Source organism: Scyliorhinus torazame, chromosome 17 (assembly GCF_047496885.1).
Source record: "Scyliorhinus torazame isolate Kashiwa2021f chromosome 17, sScyTor2.1, whole genome shotgun sequence".
Taxonomy (NCBI): Eukaryota; Metazoa; Chordata; class Chondrichthyes; order Carcharhiniformes; family Scyliorhinidae; genus Scyliorhinus; species Scyliorhinus torazame.
The window spans coordinates 159,673,470-159,695,272 of record NC_092723.1 but is presented as its reverse complement, the minus strand read 5'-3'; the positions used below and the strand labels follow the sequence as shown (position 1 = coordinate 159,695,272).

General features: G+C 47.2%; 1 protein-coding gene across 1 annotated transcript in view; it reads left to right on the top strand.

The window, feature by feature from the left end:
- The first annotated feature begins 4,407 nt into the window (after positions 1 to 4,407).
- The window catches only part of LOC140394317 (PDZ domain-containing protein 9-like), a 20,049-nt gene continuing 2,653 nt past the window's right edge, over positions 4,408 to 21,803 (top strand). Inside the window, exons 1-3 of the mRNA XM_072481472.1 lie at positions 4,408 to 4,544; positions 6,076 to 6,258; positions 19,389 to 19,566. Of these exons, the coding sequence (XP_072337573.1) occupies positions 4,508 to 4,544; positions 6,076 to 6,258; positions 19,389 to 19,566 (398 nt within the window). The 5' untranslated portion in view covers positions 4,408 to 4,507. The remainder of the gene's footprint in view (positions 4,545 to 6,075; positions 6,259 to 19,388; positions 19,567 to 21,803) is intronic.

Below are 21,803 nucleotides of genomic sequence, written 5' to 3'. Positions count from 1 at the left end.
TCTCACTAATACGTCCATTTGCTTCCAAATGGGAGTAGATCCTGTCTCGAAGAAGTCTCTCCAGTAATTTCCCTACCACTGACGTAAGGCTCACCGGCCTGTAGTTCCCTGGATGATCCTTGCTACCCTTTTTAAACAAAGGAACAACATTGGCTATTCTCCAGTCCTCTGGGACATCATCTGAAGACAGTGAGGATCCAAAGATTTCTGTCAAGGCCTCAGCAATTTCCTCTCTAGCCACCTTCAGTATTCTGGGGTAGATCCCATCAGGCCCTGGGGACTTATCAACCTTAATATTTTTCAAGACGCCCAACACCTCATCTTTTTGGATCTCAATGTGACCCAGGCTATCTACAAACCCTTCTCCAGACTCAACATCCACCAATTCCTTCTCTTTGGTGAATACTGATGCAAAGTATTCATTTAGTACCTCGCCCATTTCCTCTGACTCCACACATAGATTCCCTTGCTTCTCCTTCAGTGGGCCAACCCTTTCCCTGGCTACCCTCTTGCTTTTTATGTACGTGTTGAAAGCCTTGGGATTTTCCTTAACCCTATTTGCCAATTACTTTTCGTGACCCCTTCTAGCCCTCCTGACTCCTTGCTTAAGTTCCTTCCTACTTTCCTTATATTCCACACAGGCTTCGTCTGTTCTCAGCCTTTTAGCCCTGACAAATGCCTCCTTTTTCTTTTTGACGAGGCCTACAATATCTCTTGTTATCCAAGGTTCCCGAAATTTGCTGTATTTATCCTTCTTCCTCACAGGAACATGCCGGTCCTGAATTCCTTTCAACTGACACCTGAAAGCCTCCAACATGTCAGATGTTGATTTACCCTCAAACATCCGCCCCCAATCTAGGTTCTTCAGTTCCCGCCTAATATTGTTATAATTAGCCTTCCCCCAATTCAGCACATTCACCCTAGGACCACTGCACCCCTCGATCCTTGTCCACCAGCACTTTAAAACTTACTGAATTGTGGTCACTGTTCCCGAAATGCTCCCCTACTGAACCTTCTACCACCTGGCCGGGCTCATTCCCCAATACCAGGTCCAGTACAGCCCCTTCCCTAGTTGGACTGTCTACATATTGTTTGAAGAAGCCCTCCTGGATGCTCCTTACAAACTCTGCCCCATCTAAGCCCCTGGCACTAAGTGAGTCCCACTCAATATTGGGGAAGTTGAAGTCTCCCATCACAACAAGCCTGTTGTTTTCACTCTTTTCCAAAATCTGTCTACATATCTGCTCCTCTATCTTCCACTGGCTGTTGGGAGGCCTGTAGTAAACCCCCAACATTGTGACTGCACCCTTCTTATTCCTGATCTCTACCCATATAGCCTCACTGCCCTCTGAGGTGTCCTCCCGTAGTATTGCTGTGATATTCTCCCTAACCAGTAGCGCAACTCCACCACCCCTTTTACATCCCCCTCTATCCCGCCTGAAACATCTAAATCCTGGAACGTTTAGCTGCCAATCCTGTCCTTCCCTCAACCAGGTCTCTGTAATGGCAACAACATCATAGTTCCAAGTACTAATCCAAGCTCTAAGTTCATCTGCCTTACCCGTAATACTTCTTGCATTAAAACATATGCACTTCAGGCCACCAGACCCGCTGTGTTCAGCAACCTCTCCCTGTCTGCTCTTCCTCAGAGCCATACTGGCCCTATTCCCTAGTTCTCCCTCAATGCTCTCACCTTCTGACCTATTGCTCCGGTGCCCACCCCCTGCCATACTAGTTTAAACCCTCCCGTGTGACACTAGCAAACCTCGCGGCCAGGATATTTATGCCTCTCCAGTTTAGATGCAACCCGTCCTTCTTATACAGGTCACACCTGCCCCGGAAGAGCTCCCAGTGGTCCAGATAACGGAAACCCTCCCTCCTACACCAGCTGTTTAGCCACATGTTTAGCTGCTCTATCTTCCTATTTCTAGCCTCACTGGCACATGGCACAGGGAGTAATCCCGAGATTACAACAGTAGAGGTCCTGTCTTTTAACTTTCTGCCTAGCTCCCTGAACTCCTGCTGCAGGACCTCATGCCCCTTCCTGCCTATGTCGTTAGTACCAATATGTACAATGACCTCAGCCTGTTTGCATCCCTTCAGGATGCCCACTACCCGTTCAGAGACATCCTGGACCCTGGCACCAGGGAGGCAACATACCATCCTGGAGTCTCTTTCACGTCCACAGAAGCACCTATCTGTGCCCCTGACTATAGAGTCCCCTATGACTATTGCTCTTCTGTGCTTTGACCCTCCGTTCTGAACATCAGAGCCAGCCGTGGTGCCACTGCTCTGGCTGCTGCTGTTTTCCCCTGATAGGCTATCCCCCCCGACAGCATCCAAAGGTGTTTACCTGTTCGAGAGGGGGACAACCACAGGGGATTCCTGCACTGACTGCCTGCCCTTTCTGGTGGTCACCCATTTCTCTGTCTGCACCTTGGGTGTGACTACATTTATATAACTGCTATCTATGACGCTTTCCACCACCTGCATGCTCCTAAGTGCATCCAACTGCTGCTCCAACCGAACCATGCGGTCTGTGAGGAGCTCCAGTTGGGTGCACTTTCTGCAGATGAAGCCATCCGGGACGCTGGAAGCCTCCCGGACCTGCCACATCTCAGTCAGAGCACTGCACCCCTCTAATTGACATTGCGTCAATTAATTAGTAAATTAAATTTAGAAGTTAAAAAAAAGTTACTGTTAACTATATGTTTCCTAGCATTAGATTTCTACTATAAATGTGAAAGCTAAATACAGTACTCTCCGATCTCTGGCTTAGAGCCCCTCTAAATTATAATTAAGTAATAAATAATTATGTTTAATTAGTTTAACAATGCTTTTTTTTTCATTTAGTGTAGATTCTCAAACAGCCAATCTGGTCACAGCTTTTCTGTGATGTCACTTCAGTTTCCCCCCCACCACACACAGAATTTGAAAAGGTAATAAAAGTAAAAATGAATAAAAATCACTTACCTTCCGAGGGTCTCAGATGCTCTCTGGTTCTCTCCCTGCAGATTAAAAGTTATAGGCCAGAAGAGTGAGAACAAAACAGTAGGGAAAAGTAGTTTAGTCAAGGTGGGTGGGGTGGGGTGGGGTGGGGGTGTTATTGATAATAATTGGAGTAACGTCTCAGCCTTCTGGCTAAGTAAGATCAAGCGTCACATCAAGCCCATGATGAGGTGTATTGCCTTTTCTTGTCAGCTTGGATCTTGTATGTCTCTCTTGTGGAGGCAATGGGTGAATTCTCTGCCTCCCTAGCCACGTGCTCCTCGGCGGCGCACTGTCCCGGCAGCGGGATTCTCCAATGGGGGCCGGGATTCTACGACCTGGTGCCAGGTCGGTGTATCCCTGGGGGGACGCGACAATCGTGCCCCCAGGGATACACCGACGCCGGCTTCCCCATTCTCTGGCGATGATTCTCGGGCGCCCGCGGGATTCCCGCCGCGCCGGTCCGGGGCCGTTGACAGCGCCCCCCCCCCGGCGATTTTCTGGGCCCCAATGGACCAACAAGTTTGGCCGCGTCCCGTCGGCGTGGGTTACTCAGGTCCCAGGCGGCAGGACCTGAAAGGTGAGTCTGCGGGAAGGGGGGGCGGGGAGATCTGACCCCGGGGGGGAGGGGGAGGGGGTCACGGTGTCCTGCCCGCGATCGGGGCCTACCGACCGGCGGACGGGCAGGTTCCGTGGGGGCCTATTTTACTTTGCGCCAGGCCTCTGTAGGGCTCCACCGTATTGCCCGGGGGCAGGCGCGGAGAAGGGAACCCCCGCGAATGTGCGGAAATACGCCGGCTGTAGCACGCACGCGCGGAAATACGCCGGCCATTCCGTGCATGCAGCAACTCGCGCCAGCCTTTCCGCGCCGGCTGGAGCTGTGCGGACCACTCGGGCGCCAACCTAGCCCCCTAGAAAGGGGAGGATTCCTCACTTTCGGGGACCGTTGACATCGGAGTGGTTGGCGCTGCGTTTCATGCCAGTGTGGGGACATAGCCCCATTGTTAGATAATCCCGCCTGGGATTTCTCATTGTAGCCAGTCCACACCGCTGGGAATCCGCCGGGTGGAGAGTCTGTTGCCAGCGGAACAGAGAATCCCGCCGGAGAATTCACCCCAATGATTTGGATTCAATTTGAATTGGCTTTGGGAGCAAGCAGTGGAGTGGATGAAGGGCTTGCCCCGGCCACTCTCAGCGTTGGCTTTGTAATTTGAAGAATGGAGTAAAAAGAAAAAACTGCGGGTAGTTGTCGAACTCCACACGATCTGTAACTGCCTGGCTCTGCTTATTTACCCAGCCAATCTGGAAGCATGGGATTTGCAACATTCCAGAGTGATTATAATCGCAGAATTTGAAAGGTTGTTCTGTGTTGCCACGGGGGATCTGGGGGTTTTTGTTCGAATGGTCAGAGCGCTTCTCGCTCCTCGGGGGTCAAGTGAAGGACGCACCGCCCTCAATATGAAACTATCGCCATGTGTCTGCGGTTGTTAAAACCTCTCATCCCGGGTCTCCTGCGATCATGATGGCCGAAGATTGGAACGTCCGCCCCACCAAAGGTGGTTTTGATGAGGGAGGGTGTTTAGGTTGATCAGGCGATTTTTAAGTGCGGTTGTTCATTGGTTTCCAACATGTAGTACATCACATTCAGGGTGTGCAATGGACGGTGCAGTATGGACAACAACAACTTACATGTACATAGTGCCTTTAACGTACTTAAACGTCACAAGGCTCTGTGCAGGAGCTGAATCAAGTAAATGCTGACACTAAGTCACATAAGGAGATATTAGGGCAGATGGCCAAACGCTGAGTCAAAGAGGTAGGTTAGCACTCCCGTTGACCCTGAGAGGATCTCTCTAATCCTCTCCATCACTCTGGCCACCCACTTCCATCTTTCTGACAGTCTGATTCCAAACGCTAGCTCAGTCCTCTCACAGATGCCGCCAGATCTACTGTGATTGGCCAGTATTTTCCGTTTTTGTTTCAGATTCCAGCATCCGCAGTAATTTGCTTTTACCAAGGATTGTCCATCCTCGCTCACTTGCCTCAGATCATCTGCTACTAAAACCCTCATTAATGTTTTGATTACCTCTAGACTTGACTATCGCAATACCCTCCTGGATGTTCTCCCAGCTCCTTCTCTCTGTAAACCTAAGGTCATCCAAAACTCTGCACTTACTTGCACCAAGACCTGTACACCAATCGATCACCCCTGTGCTCTCCGATCTACATTGACTCCCAGTCCAGCAACGGCTCATTTTAACCTGTTCCGATCCCTCTTGCCCTCACCCCACAACCCTCCATTAATTCTGGCCTCTTGTACATCCCGAGTTTCTTTATTCCACTGTATGTGGCCCATGCCTTCCACCCAAGCTCTGGGAATTCTCTCCCTGAATGCCTCTGCTTCTCAATCTCACTTTCCTAATTTAAAGATGCTCTTTAAAATCTACCTTGTTGACCAAGCGATTGGTCACCTGTCCTATTATTTATATATACACATATATATTAATAATCTGAAAATACTTTTGTTTTACATAGAATCACATTGAGCCTACACCATAGAAACCAGCCATTTGGCCCATCTGATGTTTATGCGCCATAAAAGCCTCCTCCCACCCTTCTTCATCGCAACTTGTCAACATACCCATATTTTCTTTCTCCCTCTTGTGTGTATCTGGCTTTCCCTTGTATGTATCTATGCTATTCGCCTCAATCACTTCCTGTGGTAGCGAGTTTCACATTCACACAACTATCTAGGTGAATACATTTCTCCTGAATTCTTTATTGGATTTATTAGTGACTTTCTTATGATGATGACCCTGAATTTTAGTCTTCCAACATTTTCTCTATGTCTACTCTCTAATTTTGAAAGACCTCTATCAGATCACCACTCAGCCTTCTTTTTATTATGTGAATAGATCCTCCGTTGCAGCATTTCTGATAGTTATAACCTCTCAGTTCTGGTATTATCCTTGTGAATCTATTTTTGCATTTTCTTCAGTATCTATTTCTCAGGTGCACAACACACAATACAAATAATACATAACAGACATACCCCTATGAGTTAAACAAGACTCTTGTGTGTTGCAGAACTGGGAAGCGATATGAAAGAAAATCCAGAGCACAACTTAGGGCCTAGCCTAAAAACGTTCATCACAAAGGATGACCACGGTCTGGGTTTAGTCCTGATTGAACATGGATCCTTTCTGCAGATTCTACGTATTGTTGGGGGCAGTTCTGGAGACAACAAAAGCGCTGCTAATCTAAAGCCAGGTATTTTATTAAAAAGGGGTATTGCCTTGCGAATGAATCATCTGGTGAAACGTGGCTACACTTTAAAAAATAATCAGCCAAGGGAGCAGGGTGGGATGGGGACGGCGACTGCGGGTGGGGGGGAGGGGGGGGGCGTGATGGGGACAGTGGGGGCAGAATTAACAAATGCTGCAGGTATAATTTGTTTGTTTATAATTTAATTTAAGGGGCAGCACGGTGGTGCAGTGGTTAGCACTGCTGCCTCACAGCGCCGAGGTCCCAGATTCGATCCCGGCTCTGGGTCACTGTCTGTGTGGAGTTTGCACATTCTTCCTGTATTTGCGTGGATTTCACCCCCACAACCCAAAGATTTGATTTGATTTGACTTGATTTATTATTGTCACATGTATTAGTAAACTGAAAAGTATTGTTTCTTGCATGCTGTACAAACAATGCATACCGTACATAGGGAAGGAAGGAGAGACTGCAGAATATAATGTTACAGTTATAGCAAGGTGTAGAGAAAAGATCAACTTAATACGAGGTAGGTCCATTCAAAAGTCTGATGGCAATGGGGAAGAAGCTGTTCTTGAGTCGGTTGGTACGTGACCTCAAACTTTGGTACCTTTTTCCTGACGGAAGAAGGTGGAAGAGAGTATGTCCGGGTGCATGGGGTCATTAATTATGCTGGCTGCCTTTCTGAGGCAGCGGGAATTGTAGACAGAGTCAGTGGATGGGAGGCTGGTTTGCGTGATGGATTGGGCTACATTCACGACCTTTTGTAATTTCCTGCGGCCAATGAGATGTGTAGGGTAGGTGGATTGGCCACACTATAATTGCCCCTTAATTGGAAAAAATTAATTGTGTTAAAAAAAAAAAAAAAATTTAATTTAAGAATAATCTAACATAATGGCTATATTACGAGTCACAGTTTTGGCGACCATCATCCTACCAGATTGTCATAAAAATCCAACTGGTTCTCTTATGTCCTTTAGGGAAGGAAATCTGTCACCAGGTCTGGTCCAACTGTGTCTCCAGACGCACAGCAGTATGTTTGACTTTTAATTGCCCTCTGAAGTCACCTTGTAAGCCACTCAGTTGCATCACCATCACCTACTTTAAGGCAATTAGAGATGGGCAATTAACGCTGGCCTTGCCAGTGACACCAGCAGCCTAAGAAGGAATCTAAAGGAAATGAGAAGAAGATCTGCCTTTCCACTTTTGTAGCTCAGAGGAAACACCTTTGGTGTGAATATGGAACTTGTTATCACAGGCAGTGGCTGAGATGAGCAGGATAAGATGCATGTGAGGAGAAGCTAAATAAACATCGTGGACATGAGGGAGAAAGGAATAGAGATGCCTTTTCTAGTTCTGGTGCAAAGTCATTGACGCTGTTTCTTCACAGATTCCGCCAGCCCTGCTGTGTACTTCCAGCATTTTCTGTTTTTCATTTTAGAAGAATATGATGTTGGGGCTCAGCCTCAATACCGACCCAAATGAAGAGAGATAAGAGGAGGCTTTTGTGGCAGGGATCAGATAGGTCAAATATCATGGGCAAGATTCTCCGGTCTGCCAGCTGTGTTTTTTGGCGTGGCACTCCCCCGCCGGCAGCGGGATTCTCTGTTCCCACAGCCAGCCAATGGTGCCACCTCACGCCATTGGGAAACTCGCGAGCGTGGGTGCGCTGCCGGCGGACAAGAAGATTCCGCCGATGGAGAATTCCGCTCCATGTTTCTGTACCAAAAATTCTATATTCTGTCTCTATGACAAATTAAATTGAAAAGAAAATGCTGGGAACCCTCAGCTGGTCAGACAGCATCTGTGGAGAGAGAAACCGAACGAGTGTTGGATCAGAACTGGAAGAAGTTAGAGATTTTGCAGCTTGTAATCAAAGGGAAGGACTGTGTTAAGTTAGGGGACATGAATTAGATAACTAAAGGGATGATGATGCAAGGCAAAAGACGAGAGTAATGAGATAAATAGACAATAGGTGGGTGCGTATCAGAGTTGTAAATGGTTAATGATAAACCAGTGGGAAATGATTTTGAGATGCTGCAATTTACTTTTGTTTTTAGCTTTGTTCCTGAGTCATTTAATCCCCAGCCTTTGTTTAAATTCAGAAATGAAGGTAAAAGGATCACAGACCACATTTCAGCCCTCAATACTCCACTGATGTTGGTCTTTTGGAGAAACTGCACACATTGAAGCCTCAGCTAGCTTCCTTAAGAATGACAATTTTAAGATGTCTCTAGGTTAGACAATTTTTAAAAACTTGCATTTATATCAATTTTCACAATCTCAGGACACCCCAAAGTTATTGACAGCCAATTAAATACTTTCAAAGTGTAGTCACTGGTGAAATGTAGCAGCTTGTTTGTGCACAGCAAGCTCCCACAAATGGCAATTGGATAGTGATCGGGTGGTCTCTTTAAGCTGAAGAATAATTATGGGCATGGCAGAGCAGGGAAAAATCATTCAAATGGTGGAATCTCTGGACGGCATGGTGGCACAGTGGTTAGCACTGCTGCATACGCCGCTGAGGACCCGGGTTCGATCCCAGCCCCGGGCCACTGTCCGTGTGGAGTTTGCACATTCTCTCTGTGTTCGCGTGGGTTTTACCCCCACAACCCAAAGATGAGCAGGTTAGGTGGATTGGCCACGCTAAATTGCCCCTTAATTGGAAAAAAATAATACGGTACTTTAAATTTATTTTAGGAAATGGTGGGATCTTTTACATTGTTTGCAATGACATACAGCATCTTGTTTTTTTTTGGATAAATTTAGAGTACCCAATTATTTTTTTCCAATTAAGGGCAATTTAGTGTGACCAATCCACCTAGTCTGCACATCTTTGGGTTTGTGGAGGCGAAACGCTGGGAGAATGTGCAACCTCTAGGTGGAGTGTGACCCAGAGCTGGGAACAAACCTGGGACCTCGGCGCTATGAGACACCAGTGCTAACCACTGTGCCACCCTGCTGCCCCGACATCTTGTATTAACATCTCATCTGAAAGATGGCACTCCCAACAGTACTGCACAGGGAGTGTCAGCTTGGAATTTGTGCTCAGGTCTCTAGGGTGGGGCTTGAACCCACAACTTCTGACTTGGATGTGAGACAGCTGGCGACTGAGCCGAGGTTGGACAATCTGAATGGCTTCCATGCTTTGAGTGGGTCCTTACAAAATTAGGAATAAAAATGCCCATTATCCATGAAGTAAAGGACTTAAGGTGGCAAGGCAGCACAATGGCTAGCACTGTTGCTTCACAGCGCCAGGGACCCAGGTTCGATTCCCGGCTTGGGTCACTGTCTGTGCAGAGTCTGAACGTTCTCCTCATGTCTCCGTGGGTTTCCTCCGGGTGCTCCGGTTTCCTCCCACAAGTCCCGAAAGACGAGCTTGTTAGGTGAATTGGACATTCTGAATTCTCACTCTGTGTACCCGAACAAGCGCCGGAATGTGGCGACTAGGGGATTTTCACAGTAACGTCATTGCAATGTTAATGTAAGCCTACTTGTGACACTAATAAAGATTATTATTAAAGCGTTTTGCTTGGAAAATACTTGATTAAAATTATTTCTCACTATATTTAGCTCTTTGTTAATATCCAAAGTACCATCTTTAAAAGTGTGGGTAAAATCAATGTACTGTTTGGGATAACATGATTCAATTATGCTAATGCATTCAATTTACACATGAAATTAAATTAGAAAATGGCAATCCTGCATAATTCACATCTGACTGCATGTTACAGCACTTGAAGCAATCCAATCTTTAACTACTTAAGGGGATTAATTAAACAAATTACAAACATAGCTTCAGCAAGTGTCTGAACAATAAATTCAAGCTTTGATCCAAAGGTAAAGATTAAAGTATCGCCTCTAGGATAAGTCCATCACTGACAGAGTAATTTGGGATACCATCAACTGGAGGGAAACAGTAATGGAACAAACCAATCGAAGTGCCCCCATTTGAAATCATTGACTCACCAGAGGTGTTGCTATGACTGTTGTGTTATGCTTCTTCATGTAGCATAAGCTGCTTCCTTGATGTATGCTCTGACAAAGGAAGGTTCGGACTTGGAGATAGGTTTAACACATTTATTAAACTGTTAACAATTCTCCTACTTGAGTTTGACTCTCCTGTTAATCTTGCCATAGTAACTCAGTCTAACTAACCAGTCTGCTCTAAGCCATGAGGTGGGTGTGATGCTTCCAATCTGCCCCTGTCCTTCTCTCTAAGTGTCGCCTGTGGAAAGAGAAAGAGCATGTGTGCCCTGTCCTTTTATTTGGGTTGCCCCTTTGTGGTAGTGTCACCTCTGGGTGTCTTGACTGCCCATTGGTCGTGTCCTATCTTACTGGCCTATTGGTTGAATGTCTGTGTGTCATGATGTCTCTGGTGCTCCCTCTAGTGTTTATTTAGTTCTGGTGTATCTACATTAACCCCTCGTGTATTTACAGTGATGCATATCACCACATCCCCCCTTTATTCGTGTTACATATTTTCTGTACAGTGTTAAAGAAAATTGAGCAAATAGGTAGATAAGTGATGACATGTACAAATCATGATGATAGAGATGATTACACAATACCAAATAATACGTATGAGTCCAAAGTTCATGAATTTATACAGTCGAGTGGCTTTCATGTATTGTTATTGAAGTGTCGACGTTGATGTTGTCATTCCCTGGTAAACGCCATCAGTGTCCCTGTGCTTAAGGAATCAAGAAGTCACCAGGAGGTGTTCGAATGGTCAAAGCACTTTGTTGTCTGATTTGGACTCTTTTTTTCTATGCTTGTGGTCACTACGCAGTATGCCATCTGTGTTGTCCGACATGGACTGTTTCTTGTGATTGCGATATTGAGATATTGACGCAGTATGCCATCCGTGTTGTCCGACATGGACTGTTTCTTGTGATTGCGATATTGATGCAGTATGTCATCTGCCTTGAAAGCTGGTTTGCTTGTTTGTAGTGGAGCAAACTTGAATCGGTGAGATTTGCTGTCATGCCATGGTATGGCTGTACTCTTGCCAGTGTTAGGAGCTGCGCCGTTACATTGTCCTGCATTTGTAGAGTTGTACCATGTCGTACCAGTCGTTGTTCCAGTGCTGTTGTTTTTGTCGCACTTGTTGACGTTGGTGCCTTTGGTACGCTTCTTGTTATGAAATGAATGAATGAAAATCGCTTATTGTCACAAGTAGGCTTCAAATGAAGTTACTGTGAGAAGCCCCTAGTCGCCACATTCCGGCGCCTGTTCGGGGAGGCTGGTACGGGAATTGAACCGTGTTGCTTGTCTTTGTTGTTGTTTTTGTAGGTTTTGTTGTTGCGCTCAATGACCACACCGAGTGAAGAATTCGAGTCCTTCACAAAGTTACTTGTGTCAGTGCCCTTTGTGGCATCTGCTGTTGCATTGAGCGCGCCGTCTCGGATTCCTCGGCGCTCCCCGTCTGGAGTCATGTCCGGTTCACGGGAATCACCTTCGGCTTGTCGATGCTCCCCGTCTGGGGTCCTTTCTGGTTCACCTGAATCAGCTTTGGTTTCTTGACACTTCCCGTCCGGAGTCATTTCAGGTTCACTTGAATCATCTGAGATGTCTTGATGCTCCCCGTCCGGAGTCAAAACGTTCAGAAATACGTTTTCTTGCGGAGGGGCTCGAGTGGATGAGGTTTGAATTAACGTGGTGTCACTGGAGTCACTAGTAGCCTCACTTTGATTGTCGAGTGCCTCTGTACATACTAGCTGGGATCTGTCAGTCTCGCTGAGATGTCGCACATCTTGTACGGGAATTGTGAAGCCTTTGTCACTTGTCGCACATACAGTGGGTAGACCTTCAGTGTCTTCTTGTCGGTTAGATGAGCTGGGTAGACTGTCAGAGTCTTCTTCTGGTGGCTCAAATAATCTGGGTAGACTGTCATAGTCTTTTTGTTGTTCACGTGAGCGTGGTAGACTGTCATAGTCGTCTTGCTATGCACTTGAGCGTGGCAGACTTGCGTTGTGTGCTGCTGGTTGCTCAGATAAGGTTGATAGACCTTCATGGTCTCATTCATGCAAGGACTGCGCTCTGGAGTCTTGCGTTGCTTCCATCGTGGAGTCTGTCATCGAGCTCGCTGTGGAGGCTTGTATCGCTCTCTCTGTGGAGTCTGGCATCGTTCCCTGTGTGGAGCCATGCAGTGGTCTCGCTGTGAATTCGATCTGTGCGCTCTCAACGGAGTCGTGCAATGATCTCGCTGTGGAGTCTTTCTGTGTTCTCTGTGTGGAGACATGCAGTGGTCTCGCTGTGGAGCCTGTCATCGCTTTCTGTGCGGGGTCGGGGACTCTTCGTGGTGCATTATGCACTGTTCGTGGTGCGTGGGCCATTGGTTTGGCGTCAGGCCGCTCTCTGTGGGCTTGTACCGCTCTCTGTCTCTTGGCATCAGGCCGCTCTCTGTGGGCTTGTACCTCTCTCTGTCTCTTGGCGTCAGGCTGCAGCAGAATCCTGTACTTCTGGTTTAGGATGTCGTCTGTGCTGGGCTGAGGATCCTCAAATCCGAAGAACTCGACCCTGTCTGTGTCGGATTCTTCAATGTACAACACATCTCGTTGCGGTTCAGATTTGGTACTGAGGTCGCCACGTCCAATGCTGAAATCATCATCTGAGTCGTAGTCTTCAAGGACCATATCATCACGTTTTGTGTTGGAGCTGTCATTGCGCTCGCGATGTCCAAAGAAGAAATCAACGTCTGAGTCGTAATCTTCAAGGACCAAATCATTTCTTTGGGCAGTGCTAACTGCTTGTTGCAGGGTTCTGCGGAGGTTACTTTCAGCTACTGGTCGAAGTTCAGGCATTGTGCTGTCGTTCCAGGTGAAAGAATTGTGTTTTACGACTTAAAAAAAAAAAATCTTTATTTTCGGGCATTTCCCCTTTAAGTGGGCGTTGTCCGGGGCCTCTGACATCATGACGCTTGTGACGTAGAGCGTAGGAATGGATTGCACATGCGCAGATCGCTTTTCCATTACTTGATATCTTTATCGCGCATGCGCAGAACACCGTTCTGCCAATTCCGTCTTTTGGGGAACTGCGCATGTGCGGCTCCTTTCGCAAGATGGCTGCCAATCAAAACTGCTGTTTCCTGCATTTGCAAGCCTACCTTGGCCTCGTGGTGAGTATTGGCGTCTCTTTTACCGATCTCTTTTGTGTTTTTCTCACAGTATTTTTCAAACTTGTCCAGGACTGTTTGGCAGTCTCTCTTGTCTTGCCCTTTGGAGTACTTGAAGGTCTTGAAGATTTCTGCTGCACTTACACCCGCAATGGTGAGTAGGAGCTTTATTTTCTCTGCATCCGCCACACCATCTAGGTCGGATGGTACCATGTAGATCTCAAATCTCTGTTTGAATGCACGCCAGTTGGCACTGAGATTGCCATGGTACCTGAGCTGCTGAGGAACTGGAATCTTGAACATCTTGCCTGGGTGCTGTTGCTGGTAGTCACGGATCTTGAGTTGAACTATATATATCCAACAGGCACTACTGGTACCATGTTGTGTTATGCTTCTTCATGTAGCATAAGCTGCTTCCTTGATGTATGCTCTGGCAAAGGAAGGTTCAGACTTGGAGATAGGTTTAACACATTTATTGAACAGTTAACAATTCTCCTACTTGAGTTTGACTCTCCTGCTAATCTTACTATAGTAACTCAGTCTAACTAACCAGTCTGCTCTAAGCCATGCGGTGGGTGTGATGCTTCCGATCTGCCCCTGTCCTTCTCTCTTGGTGTCACCTGTGGAAAGAGAAAGAGCATGTGCGCCCTGGGTTGCCTCTTTGTAGTAGTGTCACCTCTGGGTGCCTTGACTGCCCATTGGTCGTGTCCTATCTTACTGATCTATTGGTTGAATGTCTGTGTGTCATGATGTCTCTGGTGCTCCCTCTAGTGTTTATTTAGTTCTAGTGTATCGGCATTAACCCCTTGTGTATTTACAGTGATGCATATCACCACAATGACGACATAACTAATTCTAGTCAAAAACATCTCACAAATAATTGCAGTAAACATGCTTAACATGTAACCACCTACTTAACAAATACTTGCCACCACTCAATTTGTAACTTTGCAGACTTTCTTTTTCACCAAAGTTTGGAATTCCAGCATGTATTAATAGGACACCAAATACCTCAGCATACAGCATTTAATCTTTTGTCCAGCAATTGCAAAGCAAACTTGGATTCCATCAGAGTAATTGCCGAGAATGTTGACTTGCACAGTGAAATTCACGAGATCCAACTCCTGCTCTCCATCCTGACCTGCCCCACTGTCCCACAGACGCTGCTCTCCATTCAGACCCCGATGTCCATTCAGACCCTGGTGTCCATCCAGTCCCTGGAATTTATCCAGACCCACCCTACTTTCTCACAGACACTGCTTTTCATCCTGACCCTGAACTCCATCCAGACCCACCCCATTCTCCCCAGATGCTGCTCCCCATTCAGATCCTACTGTCCATCCAGTTGCAGCCCTTTAGGACAATCCCACGGAGACATAAGGAGGCTACAAATGGATATAGATAAGTTGAGTGGCAACGATCTGAAAAAATGGACTATAATGTGGGACAATATAAAATTGTCCATTTTGACAGGAAGAATAAAAAAGAAACCTTTTATCTAAGTGGTGAGAGATTGCAGAGCTCCAAGATTCTGAGGGATCTGGGTGTCCTAGTACATGAATCACAAAAGTATTTAGGTAGAGCAGGTAATTAGGAAAACTAAGAGAACGCTATTGTTTATTGTGAGGGGAATTGAATCCATAAAGACGAGGTGTTGGGCATCTTGAAAAATATTAAGGTCGGTAAGTCCCCATGGCCTGATGGGATCTACTCCAGAATACTGAAGGAGGCTAGAGAGGAAATTGCTGAGGCCTTGACAGAAATCTTTGGATCCTCACTGTCTTCAGGTGATATCCCGGAGGACTGGAGAATAGCCAATGTTGTTCCTTTGTTTCAGAAAGGTAGCAAGGGGGACTTCCGGTGACGGCGGGCTGGAGGGCTCCCGTTCGGGAACGGCATTGTCGGGGGTTAACGCCCGGTCCTAGGGCCAGCGAAGGCAGTAAAACTCGGGAGACAGCACAGAGGAGAAGAATGTCGAAGACCAGCAAATAAGCGGCCGTGAAAAAAGCGGCTGAAAGTCCATTGGGGAGTGGAATGGTCACCGCGGGGTCAGTAAAGAAAATGGAGGCTGGAGCACCAGGGAAGGCCGCACTGCTTACGGCTGAAGAAATAACTAAGGTGATGGCTGCGGAATTTGAAAAGCAGTTGGCGCAGATTGCGAAATGCATGGAGACTGTGAGGAAGGAGATGAGGGAGGTTTTGAGTGTGCTGGTGGAGGAGGCGGTTTCCCCGGTGAGGACGGAGGTGGCGAGCGCAGTGGCGGAGGTGCGAGAGCAAGGGGCGCTGAAGGAAGTGGAGGAAATGTTATTGCAGCACGGTGATCAACTTGCCTCGATGGGGAAAGAGATGCGGAAGGTGATGGACATTAACAAGGATCTGTGAGGAAAAATGGAAGACCTGGAAAACAGATCCAGGCGACAGAATTTGAGGATTGTGGGGCTGCCCGAAGGAGTTGAAGGACCGAAGCCGACTGAATATTTTGCCGCAATGCTGGCAAAGCTATTGGAGGAGGGGGAGGATCCCTCCCGATATGAACTGGATCGGGCTCATCGGTCGTGGAGGCCTGTACCAAAGGCGAGTGAGCCGCCAAGGGCAGTGACTCTGTGCTTCCATAGGTACAGTGTGAAGGAGAAGGTCCTGAGCTGGGCCAAGCAGAAGCGGGTGGTGCAGTGGGCTGGAGCTGCTATACGTGTATACCAGGACTTTACGGTGGAGCTGGCAAGGAGGAGGGCTGCCTTCAACCGGGTGAAGAGGGCACTGTACATTAACAAGGTGCAGTGCGGCATTGTATATCCAGCGAAGCTGAGGGTGACTTATAAGCTCAGGGACTTTTATTTTGGAACGGCGGAAGCAGCGGAGGAGTTTGCGAAAGCAGAAGGACTGTGGCAGAACTGACAAATTGAGAAATGGCCATGTGCCGATGTAACTTCATGACTGTATTTTCTTATTTTTTGTATCACTGCGTGCGGGTGTAGAGACTAAAGGAGCCAATGTTGTATATATTTGGACAAGGGAAGTGATGGGACTTTCACTCTAAATGAGGGCTCTTTGGGGTGTAGGTGGATATGCGGGGTTTGTGTGCTAAAAGGGGATCTCTGGGCTTTCGGAGGGCCGAGCAAGGAGGAAAGGGACCGGGCGGGGGCCTCCACGCTGGCCGGTTTAAGCCGGCCAGTGAACGGGAGTGAGGTGGGGGGAGGGGCTGCGGCCATCGGAGCCTGGCAGAACAGGGTCCGAGTGGTCTAGCCGGGGTGGAAAGTTGGGGGGAAGGAACCGAGGTTGGGAGGAGGAGTTTTACAAGAGGCAGTGGATGGGAGGAGCTGGAGACTTTGGGGGGTGGGGGGGGGGGGTGTACAACTCTTGGGTATTATGTACGGTACTCTTTCAGGGGCTGGATGGCGTTGAGTGTAGGGGGGGGAGGGGGAGTGGACTCAATGGTGACCATGGGCGGTCCCGGATTCCTTTTTCTTTTTCTCTTTTGTTTTTTGTTTCCACCGTGGGAGGGTTTGTTTTATTGGATGCATATATTGACAGGTGGGCCGTTGTTTGGTGTGGTGGGAGGATGGGATCATTGGTATTGTTAAGTGGATTGATTTTGTATTTGTTACCATTTACTGTTTGTGGGTGGGGTGTAAATTCTTGAAGGAAAATGTGAAAATGTAGAATTTTTTTAAAAAAGGGTAGCAAGGATCATCCAGGGAACTACAGGCCGGTGAGCCTTACGTCAGTGGTAGGGAAATTACTGGAGAGAATTCTTCGAGACAGGATCTACTCCCATGTGGAAGCAAATGGACGTATTAGTGAGGGGCAGCACGGTTTTGTGAAGGAGAGGTCGTGTCTCACTAACTTGATAGTTTTTTGAGGAGGTCACGAAGATGATTGATGTAGGTAGGGCAGTGGATGTTGTCTATATGGACTTCAGTAAGGCCTTTGACAAGGTCCCTCATGGCAGACTGGTACAGAAGGTGAAGTCACACGGGATCAGGGGTGAGCTGGCAAGATGGATACAGAACTGGCTAGGTCATAGAAGGCAAAGAGCAGCAATGGAAGGGTGCTTTTCTGATTGGAGGGCTGTGACTAGTGGTGTTCCGCAGGGATCAGTGCTGGGACCTTTGCTGTTCGTAGTATATATAAATGATTTGGAGGAAAATGTAACTGGTCTGATTAGTAAGTTTGCAGACGACACAAAAGTTGGTGGAATTGCGGATAGCGATGAGGACTGTCAGAGGATACAGCAGGATGCAGAAGAGATTTACCAGAATGTTGCCTGGTATGGAGGGCATTAGCTATGAGGAGCGGTTGAATAAACTCCGTTTGTTCTCACTGGAACGACAGAGGTTGAGGGGCGACCTGATAGAGGTCTACAAAATTATGAGGGCATAGACAGAGTGGATAGTCAGAGGCTTTTTCCCAGGGTAGAGGGGTCAATTACTAGGGGGCATAGGTTTAAGGTGCGAGGGGTAAGGTTTTCAGGAGATGTACGAGGCAAGTTTTTTTCCACAGAGGGTAGTGGGTGCCTGGAACTCGCTGCTGGAGGAGGTGGTGGAAGCAGGGATGGTAGTGACATTTAAGGGACATCTTGACAAATACACGAATAGGATGGGAATAGAGGGATATGGACCCCGGAAGTGCAGAAGATTTTAGTTTAGACAGGCAGCATGGTCGGCACAGGCTTGGAGGGCCGAAGGGCCTGTTACTGTGCTGTACTTTTCTTTGATCTTTGTTCTTTGAATACAAGAGTAGGAAGATTATGCATCAGTTATACAGGGTATCGGTAAGACCACATCTGCAGTACTGTGTATAGTATTGGTCTCCTTATTTAAGGAAGGAACTAAATGTATTTGGATGCAATTCAGAGAAGGTTTACTAGACTAACACCCGGAGTGTGCGGACTGTTTTATGAGGAAAGGTTGGACAGGCTCGGCTTATATCCGCTGGAGTTTACAAGAGTAAGAGGCCACTTGATTAAAACATATAAGACCCTGAGGGGTCTTGACAGGGTGGATGTGGAGAGGATGTTTCCACTTGTGGGAGAATCTTGAACTAGGGGAGATCACTGGAGAAATATTTTCTCTCAGAGGGTCTCGAGTCTTTGGAACACTCTTCGAGAGTCTTTGAATATTTTTCATGTAAATATGGATAATAAGCAAGGGTTGGGGGTAGTCGGGAATGTGGAGATGAGGTTACAGTCCGATCAACCATCATTTTATTGCATGGTGGAGCAGGTTTGAGGGGCCGAATGGTCTACCCCTCCTAATTCATATGTTCACTTGTTGCCTACTCTTGTGATCGGTTTGCCTGTGTTTCTTTCTGCTAAGTTTCATTGCACCAAACATAAGCATCTCCCAAAAACACCACCCTACTACCTAGAAGCTCCGGGCAGCAGATGCACAGGAGTCCCATCACCTCCAAGTCACTCACCATCCCGACTTGGAACTATATCGCCATTCCTTCACTGTCACTGGTCCAAAATCCTGGAACTCTCTCCTAACAGCACTGTGGGTGTACCTACACCCCACAGACTGCAGCAGTTCAAGGTGGCTCACCACCATTTTCTCAACGGTAGTTAGGGGGATGGGCATTAATTGTTGCCTTGCCAGTGACACCCACACTCACCCCTGCAACATTTAAAAAAATAAATTTAGAGTATCCAATTATTTTTCTCCAATTAAGGGGCAATTTAGTGTGACCAATCCACCTAACCTGCACATCTTTGGGTTGTGGGGGTGAAACCCACGCAGACACGGGGAGAATGTGCAAACTCCACACGGACAGTGACCCGCGGCCAGGATTGAACCCGGATCCTCAGCACCATAGGCAGCAGTGCTAACCACTGCACCACCATGCCGCCCTGATTCTATGCAACATTAATCAGAACAAGAATGGCACAAATCCCATTTAAATACCTCTTACACAGACCTGATATTGCTATATTTGGTACAGCAGTCCATAGTGCATTAATTCCTGTCAGTCTGCCTAATTGTCTCTTCCGTTTTCTTGATGTGTTTGTTTTTACATACAGGAGACATCCTGGTTAAAATTGGCACCAAAAATGTCCTGGGCCACAATCTGCGGGAACTGCGCCACCTGGTGGGTGAAATTCCAATGGGAACTCAACTCCAGCTGACCGTGTACAGGAATTACAAGGACCTCCCAGACAACTGGAAAGCACAAGCAGAAACTATACATTCAAATGAGAGGTACTGCTTAAAGGTTTGATGGTTCAACCTCTGGGCTGAACGGCATTCAATTTTGGTAACTTGAATACAGAGCAAGAGGCAAATTCATTTGTTTCCATAGAATCCCTACAGTGGAGGCCATTCGGCCCATTGAGTTTGCACCAACTCTCTGATAGAGCACCCTAGCTAGGCCCAGTCCCCACAACCCTGCACATTGATCATGGCCAATCCACCGAACCTGCCCACTTCTGCACTGTAGGGATCCTATGATTCTATCTTTGGACTGTGGGAGGAAACTGGAGCACCCGCAGGAAACCCACGCAGACACACGGGGAATTTTCAAATTCCACACAGACAATCCCCCAAGATCAGAATTGAATCCTGGTCCCTGGCGTTGTGAGTGCTAACCACTCTGCCGCCCGTATTAGGCTTCGCTCATAAGAGCAGGTGTAGGCTATTCGGCCCATCGAGCCCACTCCGCCATTCGATAAGATTATCACTGATCTGAAAGTGGCCTTAACGCCGCGTTCCTGTTTGTCTTCTATAACCCTTATTTAAAGAAGGATGTAAATGTATTTGGGTGCAGTTCTGAGGTTAACTAGACTAAAACCTGGAGTGTGCAAGTTGTGTAACGAGGAAAGGTTGGACAGGCTCGATTTGTATCTGCTGGAGTTTAGAAGAATAAAAGGCCACTTGATGAAAACAAATACGATCCTGAGGGGATGACAGGGTGGATATGGAGAGGATGTTTCCTTTTGTAGGAAATTCTGGAACTAGTGTGGGGGGGTGGGGGGGGGGGGGGGGGGGGGGGGTTGTTATCACTGGAGAAATACTTTGTCTCAGAGGGTTGAGGGTCTCAAAAGGCAGTGGAAGTAGAATCTTTGAATTTAAAAAAGGCCAATTAAGGGGCAATTTAGCGTGGCCAATCCACCTACCTTGCACATCTTTGGGTTGTGGGGGTGAGACCAACGCAGACACTGGAAGAATGTGCAAACTCCCCACGGACAGTAACCCGGGGCCGTGATTGAACCCGGGTCCTCAACGCCGTGAGGCAGCATTGCGAACTGCATCTTTGAATATTTTTAAGGCAATGATAGATTCCTGACAATCAAGGGTCAAGGGTTAGTCGGAAATGTGGAGACGAGGTTACAGTCTGATCAGCCATGATTTTATTGCATGATGGAGTAGGTTTGAGGGGCCGAGTGGCCCACTCTGTTTTGTTATGCTCTTGATGTATCATAAGCTGCTTCCTTGATGTGTTCTCTGACAAAGGAAGGTTCAGACTTGGAAATAGCTTTAACACGTTTATTACTGTTAACAATTCTCCTACTTGGATTCGACTCTACTGTTAATCCTGCTATAGCTACTCAGACTGACGAACCAGTCTGCTACAATCCACGTGGTGGGTGTGATGTTCAATCAACCCTGTGCCAATACTCACCGAGTGTCTCCACTGGAAAGAGACTGAGCATGTGTGATGTGTCCTTTTATATGGGTTGGTGTAATGCCCTCCTGTGGTAGTGTCACCTGTGTGTGTATCGTGACTGCCCATTGGTCGTGTCCTATCTTACTGACCTATTGGTTGACTGTCTGTGTGTCATGTCTCTGGTGTTCCCTCTCGTGTCTAGCTAGGTGTAGTGTATGTACATTAACCCTTTGTGTACTTAGTGATGTATATCACCACAGGCTAGTCGGGAATGTGGAGATGAGGTTACAGTCTGATCAGCCATGATCTTATTGCATGATGGAGTAGGTTTGAGGGGCTGAGTGACCTACTCTTCTTAGTTCATATGTTTGCCTGTTGTTGACTCTTGTGATTAATATGCCTGCTTTTTTTCTCTTAAGTTTCATTGTATCAAACATAAGCATCTCCCCAAAACACCACCCCACTACCTAGAAGCTGCAGGCAACAGGACAGGAGTCCCATCAGCTCATAGAATCCCTACAGTGCAGAAGGAAGCTATTCGGCACAATAAGCCTGCACCAACCCTCTAACCCTTGTTAATCAAAAATCTGTTTAACTTGAGTCATTGAATATATTCAATGACCCAACCTCCACTGCTCTCTATAGAAGAGAGTTCTAAAGACTAATGACCCCGAGAAGAAATTCCTCATCCCCATCTTAAATGGGAGAGCCCAAGTTTGAAACTGGAACTCCCTAGTTCTAGATTCCCCATGAGAAGAAACATCCTCCCATTTGGCACCACTCCTGCCTCTGAAACAGTCCCACTCCAGAGATTTGAACACATAATCCCAGG